At 42.8% G+C, this 12,537-nt stretch overlaps 1 protein-coding gene across 1 annotated transcript; it reads right to left on the reverse strand.

Annotated features, from left to right (window-relative positions):
* Positions 1-688: 688 nt before the first annotated feature.
* On the reverse strand, positions 689-2,919 carry KCNF1 (potassium voltage-gated channel, subfamily F, member 1). Its single transcript, XM_010566674.1, has 2 exons — positions 2,818-2,919; positions 689-2,751 (listed from the first exon to the last, which is right to left on the reverse strand). The coding sequence occupies exon 2, from the start codon at positions 2,519-2,521 to the stop codon at positions 1,058-1,060; it is 1,464 nt and encodes a 487-aa protein (XP_010564976.1). The 5' UTR covers positions 2,522-2,751; positions 2,818-2,919; the 3' UTR covers positions 689-1,057.
* Positions 2,920-12,537: the final 9,618 nt, after the last annotated feature.

Below are 12,537 nucleotides of genomic sequence, written 5' to 3' on the forward strand. Positions count from 1 at the left end.
TCTGTAAACTGACATTTACAAAACCAAGCAGTTATTGTAGGGGTGGGATGTGCTTTTTTTTAAAAAAATAACCTAGTAATATGTTCATTCAGATAGATATTTTTACCATAAATCAATTGGAGATTATACTATTTTTACTGAAACTTTCTCTACACTTACTTTCAAAGAGTTAAAGTTTCTTATTTAGAAGTAATCAATCTAACTCCCCTATGAACTTCTCTTGCTTTAATATTGAATTAAAAATGCTATGTGTTAACTTACAGTTTCAAAAATTACTTGATTATAAACACTTCCTGAAAGATTCCTGCATATATAAATTATTATGTTGTAATTAAAAGCTAGAAGAAATTTTTTTTTTTAATTTGCTCCTTAAAATACATTAATTCTGTTCTATATCTCTGCTCCAAAAATAGCTTCATGTCCCATTGAAAATTATATTTTTTCTGGAAAAAGGAACAGATACCTATCCAAATAGTTGGCCCCAGATTACATTTTACAAAACCAAAACCATTCATTGACTTTAATACTCTGCATATGGTATATGCTCATACTTCCAGTATCTCTAGGCTAAAACTGCTCATAACGTTTTGCTGTAAACCTGAATCTAATATGAGTGAAAGGCTGCTTTAATTTTTTAAGAAGCAGTTCTCCTAGCTGCAAAGGCATTGAAGACAGCCTGGAAGACACAAATCTGTGCGATGCTGCTCTTTATTGTCGCAGGTACAGAATTCTGATGTGGCAATGCTGCACATTCAATTTATCGAACATTTACCGATCAGGAAAGACTTTTCAGTCTCTGAAATGGTTACAAATGGTTTTTGTCGGAATGCACTCATTATAAGCAGTCTGATCTCAGTGGAGTCCTGCTATTTTATTTTGGGTAATAACGGCAAAGTCTTACCAACTGTTGACAGAGATACCATGGGGTTAATTTATATTCACATTGGAAAAGCAAAGCAGTGCTCCCTCCCAACTCTGACAGATCCCGTGAGTCTTTTCAATAGTTGATTGTCAGGTTGTCCTGATCTATAGCTCAGCGCTGACAACAGCTCACAGTTTATTTGCAGCTTTGAAGCCTGGTCCTATAGTGTTTCTCTTCTGACAGGAGATGAATAAAAGTGTCACTGTGGGAGACTTTTAGCCGGCTGCTGTAAAAAGGACCCTGCTTGCCTTCCCTCGCAAGATCCTCTAGTTCACTTTTGGAGCTTGCGGCTTTACCCTCGGCTGAGTTTAGCTCCATCAGCTCCAATTCATGCTTGGCAGCTGTTTCTAAAACTCTCTGTTTGTTATAATACCTGACAAAGTTGTTAATGATGGGATGGATGGGAAGGGCAATTGCTATCACCCCACAAAGAAAACTGATGGCAGCATTCAGTTTTCCTAGAGTTGTTTTAGGGTATATGTCTCCGTATCCAACCGTGGTCATGGTAATGATTGCCCACCAAAATGACTGAGGGATGCTTTTAAATAAAGTTTCAGGGTGACTTTGCTCCATGGTATAACCCAGGGCAGAAAAGACAAAGATTCCAACAGCTAAGTACATGAGGAGCAGCCCAAGCTCCTTAAAGCTGCGCTTCAGGGCGTACGTTAGAGTCTGGAGCCCCGAGGAGTGCCGTGCAAGCTTGAAAATCCTCGCAATCCTCATGATGCGCAGCGCCTGGACAGCCTGCTGGACGTTGCTCAGCTCCATGAGCTTGGCTCCCAAGTGGGTCAAGGTCAGGCTGACATAGAAAGGAAGTATTGCTAGCACATCGACAATGTTCATGAAAGACAGCGCAAAGTGGAGTTTGTTGGGAGAGGAGATTAGCCTCAGCACATACTCCACAGTAAACCAGCCTATACAGGCTGTCTCTATGCTGTCCAGGGTTGGGTGCTCCATACGGTTCCCCTCCGCATCTACAACCTGCAGGTCTGGGATGGTCCCCACACACATCACGATGGAGGAGATCAAAATAAACAGAAAGGACAGAACAGTGATCACTCGAGCTGGGTAAGATGACTCTGGCTTCTCCAGAAATTTCCAGATGTATTTTTGGCACTTTTTCCAGCGACTTTCTGAGGCATCAACTCCCAAGTCATCCAAAATCAGTTGCACCCTTCGGGCTATTTCTTCCAGTTCTTCCTTCTTTTCACTTAGATGAGTTTTGCAGCAGTCATCCAAAAATTTCAGATCTACTTTCCAAAATTCCATTTCATTCTTGAAACATATGGGACATATTCCTTTCTTCATGTGAATTTCTCCAAAGTAGTACACGTCAATAATACATTTGAAAGCATCTGGATCTCTGTCAAAGTAAAACTCTCTCTTTCCAGGATCGTAGTCATCACAAAGGGAGAATATGCTATCATATCCCCCTGATAAACAGTTGATCAGCTCTGCCAGCCGTGTTTCTGGGTATTGATTCAGGTTACCTCCGTAGAACACCTGCCTTACCCCACCGACATTGACTACAATCTCCGCTTCTTCATTTTTTTCTGATCCGTCAGTGTCCACATCTGGAAACCTAGAGTCACCTGCCATTTTAATTGTATTGGATTTTATTTGATTTTTAGCCTATTGTTTGGTTACAAAGCCTTGTGGTTTTAATTTCTCACGAAAGCAAATCAGCACCGAGTCAGCTCTATTACAAATGTTACCAAACTGACCAGAGTCGTGGTGGGAAAGGTTACAGAAATAAACCTGCGGTCAGGAAAGCCTCGTGAGGTATGCAACAAGCTGCAGGGAAAAGACAAGTCATCAGGCTGTTGTGCCTGCAAGCAGGATGTTAGAAAGCTCCAGCAGATATGAAAGAGAAGAAACCATTTAATAAAACTCACCCCTCTCTTCAGTGCTCGAGAGTCTTTTCAGGTCCCATTCTGTCTCTAAAAGTGATATTTATTCACAGGTTGGAAGTCACGGCAGAGAAATAAATCCTGTGCTCTTATTAATGCAACGTGCAGTGAGTGACAGTTCTCAGAGAGACAATCAGCAGGGTGAGCCCACAGAAAAAACTGTTGCGGTTTCTCTCTTCGATTCCACAGATTTCCCTAGAAAGCTGCTTTTGAATTTTGTTTCTCTTTCCGTTTTCTTTTTACTTTAAGGTCTTCCAGAGTTTATCTTCTGACTCTTGCACACAGTCAGTCGGTGCAAGCGTGCAGAGGAGAAACTTGTGCTTGTTTTCCCTTTGCTGTTTCCCAACACAATAGGGAGCCCAGGCTGCGAGGAGTCCTTTCCAAACTCTACCCTCTTCTGGTGAAACCCAGCAAAGCACCAGCTACGCAGAAAACACAGCTCAGCTATTTATACACCTGCCTAGCTGTAAAGTAAAGTGTTTCTTATACCGCCATGCACTTTAACGATTTTTAAAAACTTTTTTTTTAAATCAAATACAAAGCATAATCGTGTATAAAGTCATTCAGAGCTGCAGAAAGACACCCAAACATTCCTCCGAGTCAGAAGCCAGAGGAAAAACTACTGTGGTTTGGAATAAATGCACGACAGTAATCATGCTCTCAGCGGGACTGGAGTAAGTCTAGAGTAATTCTCTTTCACGACATTGAGTTACTGTAGATTTGTACTGGTGTCATTGAGAACCAAGCAGAGACAATGAATTTTCTGTTGCAGCTGTGGAGCAAAACTTTCCCTGCACTCTGTGCACATTTCCCAAAGCTCTGTGTCCTCAGTTTTAGCCATGTTTTCTTGATCTGCAGTCAACTGACCCTGATGACAGTTTCAGTAGTTTACATCTAGGATGATTTCTCAGTGAATGCTACTTACCAGCAGTAGTGCTTTGTACTACATCCAGCACTTAACAAGTAGAATAACAAGCATTTCTGTTTAACTTTTGTTTTCTTCAAATTCCAGGATGTGATGGGCATTTGTTCTCTGGACCCTTACATGCAGGAAGGCCTACCTCTGTGCTCTTAAATTCTTAAATCTGACTATACAGTTCATTTTAATGGGTCCTGAGGGCTCTGATCCAGCAAAACCCACAGTTAATAAGTTAGCTGTTTCTGGCCACAGTAGAATGATCTATACTGGCAGGGTTTATCTTTTCCAATTTACTGGCTTCTGAAAAGCTTCTAAGTGAAGGGGAATAGAGAGGGGCAAATCCAACTGGCAATTTTCTTCTCTAGGCTTGTGTCCATCCTGGGAGAAAGGTGAGAGCTGTGATGTGCCCGCTGTCCTCGTGTTTGTGTCACCCAGCAAGGGGGACCCTGGCAAGTACACTGTGCTCCATTTCCACTTCCTTGATGGAAACCTTTGGGGGATTAGTAAAAGGTTGTGCACCAGACCTCATCTTGACATGGAGCATGCACATAGGCTCACATACCTTATGAATACCCCTTAGAGATAGCTCATGACACTTGGGGGTGCACAAGCCATGAGTTAAAATCTGATCCAGCCCCTTCCCAGACCTTCCAATGACCTTCCTTGTCCCTGAGCTCTTGCATGATTGAGCAGAGTGAAAATATGAGAGGAAAGAGGTGAATTTGTAATAGAGGAAGACTTGCATGAAAGCCATGAAACAGAGGAACACAGTCCTTTCTCTTTGTGTGTCACATACATCCATGCACAAATTTATAATGCAAAAGCTGAAGCCAAGGGAAGTGGGTTCTTGCTGCTCTGTTATAGTCACCAAGTAAATGTAACACCTAGTCTTACAGAGAGGAATAAGCTGTGCATGAACCATAGCTTCATAATCTTCTTCAAATGCCTGGGCTGTGTCACTCATATCCTCGCTGCAGAACAGTATGGAGGGCAAGGAACAGTAACTGCAGGGGCTGGTTGCCTTATTCAAGTGACAGTCCCAGGAAAAGAGTAATATCTATTAGTCTACACCTGAGTCACACTGTTAATCTCTGGAGGCCAGTGTCACCCTCACATGTTCCTGAGGGTACTGCACAATGTGGGTGTAATACAAGATGTCCCTTGAATTTTTTTGCAGGCACATATAAGGTTACTGAGACTTGCAAACTTCTTGGGACAAGCAACATACCTTGGAGATCTGGAAAAACCCTAGGTTTCGTGGGTTCAGCAATAAATATTTACCCACCTTGGGACTTCTTTGCCCACTAACATTAATGGTTTAGCTTAATTTTAGCACAATAAATTTTAAGATGTCAATAGCAGTGACATGCTTGCACAGGGGAAAATGCAGACGGGATTACTGACTACCAGTTCTTGCAAAACAAAGTGGGAAAGTTAGATTTAACATGTTGTGAGGCTTGCATCAGCATAGGGAAACGAGTTCTTTGGGTTTAAATCCTCAGATTTAACCATCTCCGACACCTACTCGCTTTGATCAATGATTCATTGCAGTGACCTTTTGGCTTTTCTCCAGGTAATGATAAGAAATCAATGTATGGTCCAGCATGATGGATACAGACATCACCACCTTCATTTCCAAAAAGGCTTTTCTCCCTCCGTAATTTTACAGAACAAACACCTACAAAATAGGCACATGGGTTTAGTATGTACATTGTTTAGTCTTAAAGGTGAAATCAACCCCTCTCAAATGATAAATCTCAGCACATTCTCGGAAGGTTGGGAAGAAACTATTTTTGAAATGGCAGATCAGTCCTTATAAAGACTTTACTTAGTGCCGCTGCTAAAATCCTTGTGCTTTATGCTCCCTTGTCTTGCACCTTTTCAGAGTTCTTTACACCTTTCAGTGTGCCTGTCAAATGTTAGAGATCTGGTAGCATTTTAAATCCACTTTGACAAATGTAAATGATCCAAAGAAGGGTCAGGGAAAATCATAATGAATTAAAACCTTGGGGTTTAGCTGAAAAGAGTGAGACAGGCTCACTTGATGAATGGTTTTTATCAGACATATTGCAGAGCACCGAACAACAGGAGCAGAATGAATAATTTGCAGCAAATAATTTATTTCACTAATTTAATTTTTCATCCATGAAAAGAAAGCTTCTCTAGTCTAAAAATTTCAATAGATAATTGTTGCCCTGTAACTCATTTATGAGTAGTTTGCTGCAATTATTAGGCCTTCTAAATTCAACTTCTGTTGATTTATCTGGACTGGGCAAACAGGTCAAGCCGTGCTCTTTGTCTGCTGGAAGTGATGCGTGCTGGCAACTGCATTCCTACAGACCAAACAAGAAAGAGGGAGGGGGTTTCTTTCTGTGCCAGTGCCTTGGCTCAGAGAACTACATGTGGATTTGAGCTGACAGGTGTGTTAAATTTTGGTTTGCGGTTCAGACTGGCTCCTTCGGGGAGGAGGAGGATGCTCAGCCAGACCTCATGCCCCACAGCCGGAGGGAAGGACTCCCGCGTTGCTGGGCACCCGCCCGCCAAGGGCAGCCCCAGTCCCTACATGGATGCCCGGGATCTCCCAGTGGGGCTCAGGACCCCACGGGGCTTGGTCCACAAGGTATAGGTGGAGCTTGAATATGGCCCCCCAGTGGCATCAGGCCCCACATGAGGGATGCGGGTGGCACAGAGCGCCCACAGCTCACTGCCCGGGCACCTGCAGTGACAGCAGTGCTTGGAGGATGCTGGAGCTGCAGGTTTGTCTCCCTTGTTTGCCAGGTTTTGGGAAAGGACCTTCACCACTGGGTGGCTTTGTGCCAGTCTGGGAAGAGAGATTGCTCCTCTTGAGCTGTAGTCTGGATCATACTGCACTCCCGAAGCCCAGCCAGCACCTCTGCCCTCCTGGCTGATGCACCCAGCTGCTCCCCACAGAGCTGTGGGCAGTAGTGGTGCGTGAAGGGGCGTGAATGGGTTAGGACCCAGCCCTAGGGAGATAAGATAGGACTCCGCGTGGAGAGGGGTGTTTAATGCAGAGGCAGGAGTCAGGCAGCCTCTCCGCAAACAGGCTGCGGTGTAGTCAGCCCCCTGCGCTGAGCACAGCCTTCCTCTCAGTGCCGGGGACCATGGCGGCACCTTTGGCCTCTCTCTCTTCCTGGACCCTACAAAGTGGTTAGTGCTGTGTCTACATGTGCAAGCCCAAGAAAGTTTAGGGACCTGACTATGACTGTCCAAGCAAGAAACAGTTAGAGTATGTCTGGCACAGATCCGGCCCGCACTGACCAGCTAACACAGACATTTCCCAGCCATCACGTGGCCATCAGAGACCATTCCCAACAAGCAGTTTGCAGGCAGCCACCTGTACTGGAAACTAAAGACCAGATGGAGACCAGTTGCCAGTTGGCCTCAGTGCCCAGAAACATCCTGGGACACATGTAAAACTGGTCTAGGCTGTACCGAGTTGTGCTGTGTCACCTGCTGCCACGGAGCACCTGCTTTTTAGGTACTATGATTTCTCTGTTGTACACTGTTGTGTGGCCCTCAGAACTAACAGCAGGCTTGGAGGGATGGTGGTTCCGACTCAGCGTAACCCCCTCACATACTTCTTCTGCTATGTCGTATCTGTTTTTTAAATGACACTCTCAAGACCGGAACTGTGATGGATCCAGCAAGAGATCTCAGCATCTAACACACAACTTATTTTCAGGTAGATGCAGACTATGGAGAGCCACTCAAGAACAGGTGATGAAAATGTACTATAGAAAAGTCAATCAGAGACCTAAAGGAGGATGGGGAATGGAAATATCTTATTCCTCCTCCTTTCCTCAGGGCATTGTGGGGATAAAGCTTGCAGCCAGCTGCATGGGGACTGCATCAGCAGCTGATAGCACAAGGTTCTGTGTGGAAGAAATGCCATATAATTACTTCATGCCAATCACAAGAAATGGGAGGCAGATAATCTGGAAGAAAGAGAAGCAATGAATGATGACATTGTGGGCTTCAGAAAGAGCACGTCATCCAGAGCAGCTACTCTGATTACTTTACCACAGCCAGATTTAGTAAAAGGAGCAGGAAAGACTTTGCTGTAAGAATCCTTCAGGGTTTCCAAATCTAAGGCAGCTTCTAGTATTTAGCGAGACAACCTCACAATCCCACTGGAAGATCCAGCACACTCGCTTTGGCAAATTAATCCAGCTACTGTGCTGTTTTACCCTTTGTAGCTCAATATTGTAAATCCATTTTCAAATCATACCTTCTTTTATCCTTATAACTTGCTCTGCAATAAAGCTGGCTGTTTTGACACTCCCAGCATGGATGTGGGGCCACTGCTGTAGGACCAGCACCAACCTAACGCACCTCCCCAGTGCATCTGAAGGCGAACAGTGCATGTCGACTTGCTCTCGTGGACTGTAGCACGAGGGCGTGGGGGGGAGATGTGTGTTGTGGGCACTCACTGTCAAAAGGAAATCTTCCAGATGCGCATGGTAGCAGCTCATGGTCTCAACACTGATGTATGTCTTGTGTATGTAGCCATGAGCTAATGGAGGGAGTCTGAGCCTCAGCATGAAACATGTTCATCGTTCACAGCTTATTTCTGGCAATGGGTGAGTCTTTCAAATCCTTTGATGTGGGAAAAGAAGGGTTCATCAAATGCAAAGTGAGTGAAACAAAATCTCTACATTTTTTAATACATCTTCATGTTCTGTGTGATATTTTCTCAATATGTTAGGCTTCAGATTGCTATGTCAAAAGCAAGAAGTTATCTGAACTGAGATGGGTATCTGGACTGTACCAGATAACTTCACCTTGTGAATCTGGTTTTATGTGTCTCTACCTCCAGCATATTTATGTATTTCTCCATGACTATTATTTCAGATCAAACAAGTCCTTTCCCAGTTTATTTTCCCCTCTCTTAGTTACTTTGGTTCCTTTTTCAAGTTCAAAATTTATACATACTCAGACACTTTATTTTAGCAGATCTTTTAATTAATTCCTTATTAAGAGACTGGTAATAGCTTGCTGTAAATTTTAATAGGCCTTGCTTTCCATTTGACATTAATGAGTCTATTTTCCCATACAATTAAGCCTGCCTTAAGTGACCACTCAGGGGACCAGCCAAATCTCTGATTTAATGTAAATGGCTTTAAATAAATAAGACGCACCCTCCACTGCAAGCAGCTAACAGCTGAGTTCAAATTAAGCATATCAGTGAGTCATGAAGAAGACGGGAGTTGGAGATGCTGTGAAAGTTTTAAGGACCTTGTCTTGTTTACAGTCACTGTGTTTTGAGGAAGGACTGGAAGTCTGCTTCCTGCTCTTAAACACTGTCATCAAAAGTTTTCAGTTAATATTTCTCCCTTTGAATATTGTTGCACGTACAAAGAAAAGAGAAAAACTAGGTGACAAAACTTCAGACAATGACTTAAAAATTAAGAATTTCACACCTAATGTTTTGCTGGCATTGAGTATGGCAACAGTCCAAAAAATTGCATGTGTGCATGTAATTAGGGGCTGTATCATAATGAATATGCACAAGGTGGTTGAATGCAGTTTGCATGGGTGACCTCAGCTCTGGCATTTCTCAGCTTCTGAGTGTCTGGCTCTGCAAACCCACTGGTGACTTTTATCATGACTTGCCCTATATACTTTCTCTCAGGACCCCTGTCGCACTGGTGCTGCTGCCCAGCAGCATCCCTAGAGCAGCCTCGCCAAGTCGAGCGAGGGAGTCCCAGACATTGACAAAGAGATGTAGATGGTACTAGGGTGAGTGCAAAAGGGGTCCTGGTAGTGGCATTGGTGAAGTGACCGGGCTGGCCTTCCTAAGGGTGGACATTCCCATTGCTACTGAATTGTATCTTTCCCAATAATTAACTTGAAGGAAAGACCAAGACGACACCAGCAGAGAGGGAGATGGCAATGAGTAGACTGTTTGCTAAGTTTTGGCAGCCAAGTCATGAAGCCACTTTCTATGCCTGCTTGGGGAGAGATTTTTAATGTGTTATAATGTGTCTTAATGTGTTTCCTTTAAAAAAAACCCAACACTGCAGCCCTCTACTGTGTTTGGAGTTGGAATAATGCTTAATAATACTCTGTACAAACTATTGTTCCTAGTTCTTTGAAAGGAGAGCATGTGTAGCAATTTAGCATGTACCATTTCACAATAGAAGAGATTTCTATATGAACTAATATTTTTACTGTGGGCAATCAAAATAAGGAATATAATCAAATAATTCACAGTAAACATGGTCAAAAGCACTCCTATATGGGTGCTGAAAGAAGCTGAAAAAGTATGAAGTATTTTTCTAGTGCGAAAAAGCTGTAAAGAAATCCAGCTGAAAAAAACCACAGAAAACATTTCATCAGTGTGCTGAAACAGTAATAAAAAATAAAATGCTTTCATTGATCCTAGAAAACATTGTAACACTGAGGAAAATACAGGCTTCAGCGGAGCCTGCAATTCTCACAGGCTCTTGTAAATATAATTTTTCTTCTTTCAGTGAGTGGTACAGGACAAAAGAAAGGAAGGTGTGTAGGCAGTAGCAGAGGCAGAGTTCATATCTTCACAAATATGAAATTACCCATGCCGTACCCACAGAGGAGTCCTGTGGACACTTGAGTTCATTAAATCCTGCAGGACTGAGGGTTGTGGGATGATGCCCCGGGCACCTCACTGACGCCTGCCTCCCGCAGCCTGCGGGCTCTTGGGGCTTTCTCCCTCCATCCCCTGTGGAGAGGTGATGGTCGCAGTCCTGCCTCTGGCCAGGAAGGCAGTTAGGGGCTGGAGGAGGTGGTGTTCGCTGGCCAGCATCCTGCTTGCACAGCCAGCATTGAGTTGAAGCATTAAAGCGTACAAATTTGGGGTGATGAAAGTAATTTTTTATCAGGGAACCTTTGCATTGTAGATCAGGCAGAGAGGAAAATCAGACTTGCTTTCCTGCAGTGCCCTAATCACGGCTTTGAGAAGTGATGAGGACCATGTTCTTACCCTTGCTGCCTTTGAAAAAGAAGTCCAAATCTATCCGTGATCCTACCTTGAAAAACTGATTTCAGTACCTCCATTTTTTCCTGTGTTCTTTAGCTTTGCTTAGCAAAAATGTTTGCTGAATTCAAGTGCTATTGACGAAGAGTTTTAAGTCAATCAAAACTACATTCTCTGGAGGACAAATGATGTGTCAGAAATAATTTCCTGGCCCTACTCTGGATCTGTTGTCCACCATTGGGCAAGTTGTTTACCTTCTTGCTACTTTTCTTAAGCTGTCTGGCAACACATCATATTTCTTAACAGATTACAAACAAGTCAAATCAAAAAACATTTTTAATTTGGCAAACAGATTACAAATAAGCTTTTACATTATCTAAATGGCTCTAAAGCTAACCCACACGTTTCTAAGTGATTTGTCTAGACTATGGGTGAGTCAAGCCTTTTATCCATTCTGTTTTATACAATAATCGGTTCTGCTCAGTCAAGATTTCATTTTACCTTACCAAATTGAATGCCTTTCATTACTATGTGCTGTTGAATTTAACATTGTGTTGATATTTTGCATACTAATTTACTTTGCTCAGGGTAGAGTCATAAGCCCGTTCAAACAACACGATATGTAAAACACAGATTCATTGTATGTACTAGTAGTGTCCTTGAAACGAGATTACAGAATCCAAGATATCCCATTCAGCAAAGAAAAAGGCTAAGAAGATGAAAGGAAGTTCAGTGATGAATGGGAAATGCCGCTGCTGAGATCTTTCTTTGTTACCATTCTGTGGCATTTTCAATTGTTCTGTCCTAATGAGTAATGAGGACTTCATCGCTTTTGCTAAGCTTCACTGCAAATCGCTGCTGTGATGAACACAGGTTAATCCCAGGACAGGCAGGGCCTCCCAGTTCTGCAATGGGAGGATTTCAACCATCCTCTGTAGTTGCAAGGGATTCTCTTGGGTGACCTTGAGAAAGGCGTCCCTGCCTATGCCAGCAATAATGTTAGAACTACCCTTAATGGAAAACATCTCTCACGTGCTCTAGCCCCAGTTCTAACTCATCAATCCTCTCTAATCTTTTCTTTAGGCTTCTGTGCACAGTTAGTGAGGCTATGCAGTAGCAAAGCATACAGCTGAAAGACTAACCGCCCACCTGGTCGGGATATCCACAGTGACGTTTTGTCACAAATCACTGGGACATGTGCCACGAATGAGCATAAAAACTCCTATCCTGACCAAAAGTTTGTGAGTACACTAAAGGTCAGGGTAGAAACCATGGTACCTCCTGCTCTTAAAATCTAAAATCTTGCCCAGTTATGCTAAATACTCCAGGATTTAGCGAGTCTTATGAAAAATAGCTAGTCTTATGAAAAAGAGCTGAAATCTCTAAGCAATTTCTCCAGATTTCCTTTAGTTTGCAGCAAGCATAGATACTATCATACATTTGGAGTCAGGTGCTAGTTGCAAACATCCCCATAAATGTGACCAGAATACATAATTATCAGTTCATATGCATCCAAATGGTAGGGGAATTAATTACCTATATTTGGGAATGGGCTTTGCAGCTTATGGATGAGGTTTTAAAAGCAGCTGGCAATGTCTTATCATAGGAGGTTTACCTTTGGCTTATTTGAGAACAGAGCTGGGTACAGGAACAGTAGCACCATGAATATTCTAAATAATCTATCAATAAACAATACATGACTAGATTCTTCCCTCATATTGGTCTTAAACTGGTAGTACACCAAAGGCAAAATCAGGTACTGCATGTTTTGTATATTTTGCAATAAATTCCTAATATATATGCATGAAGA

The sequence above is a fragment of the Haliaeetus leucocephalus genome, unplaced genomic scaffold (assembly GCF_000737465.1).
Source record: "Haliaeetus leucocephalus isolate CR32 unplaced genomic scaffold, Haliaeetus_leucocephalus-4.0 Scaffold217, whole genome shotgun sequence".
Lineage (NCBI taxonomy): Eukaryota > Metazoa > Chordata > Aves > Accipitriformes > Accipitridae > Haliaeetus > Haliaeetus leucocephalus.

Bases quoted from the DNA above. Each gene is read 5' to 3' on its own strand.
- KCNF1 (XM_010566674.1), bottom strand. From the start codon at position 2,521: ATGGCAGGTGACTCTAGGTTTCCAGATGTGGACACTGACGGATCAGAA.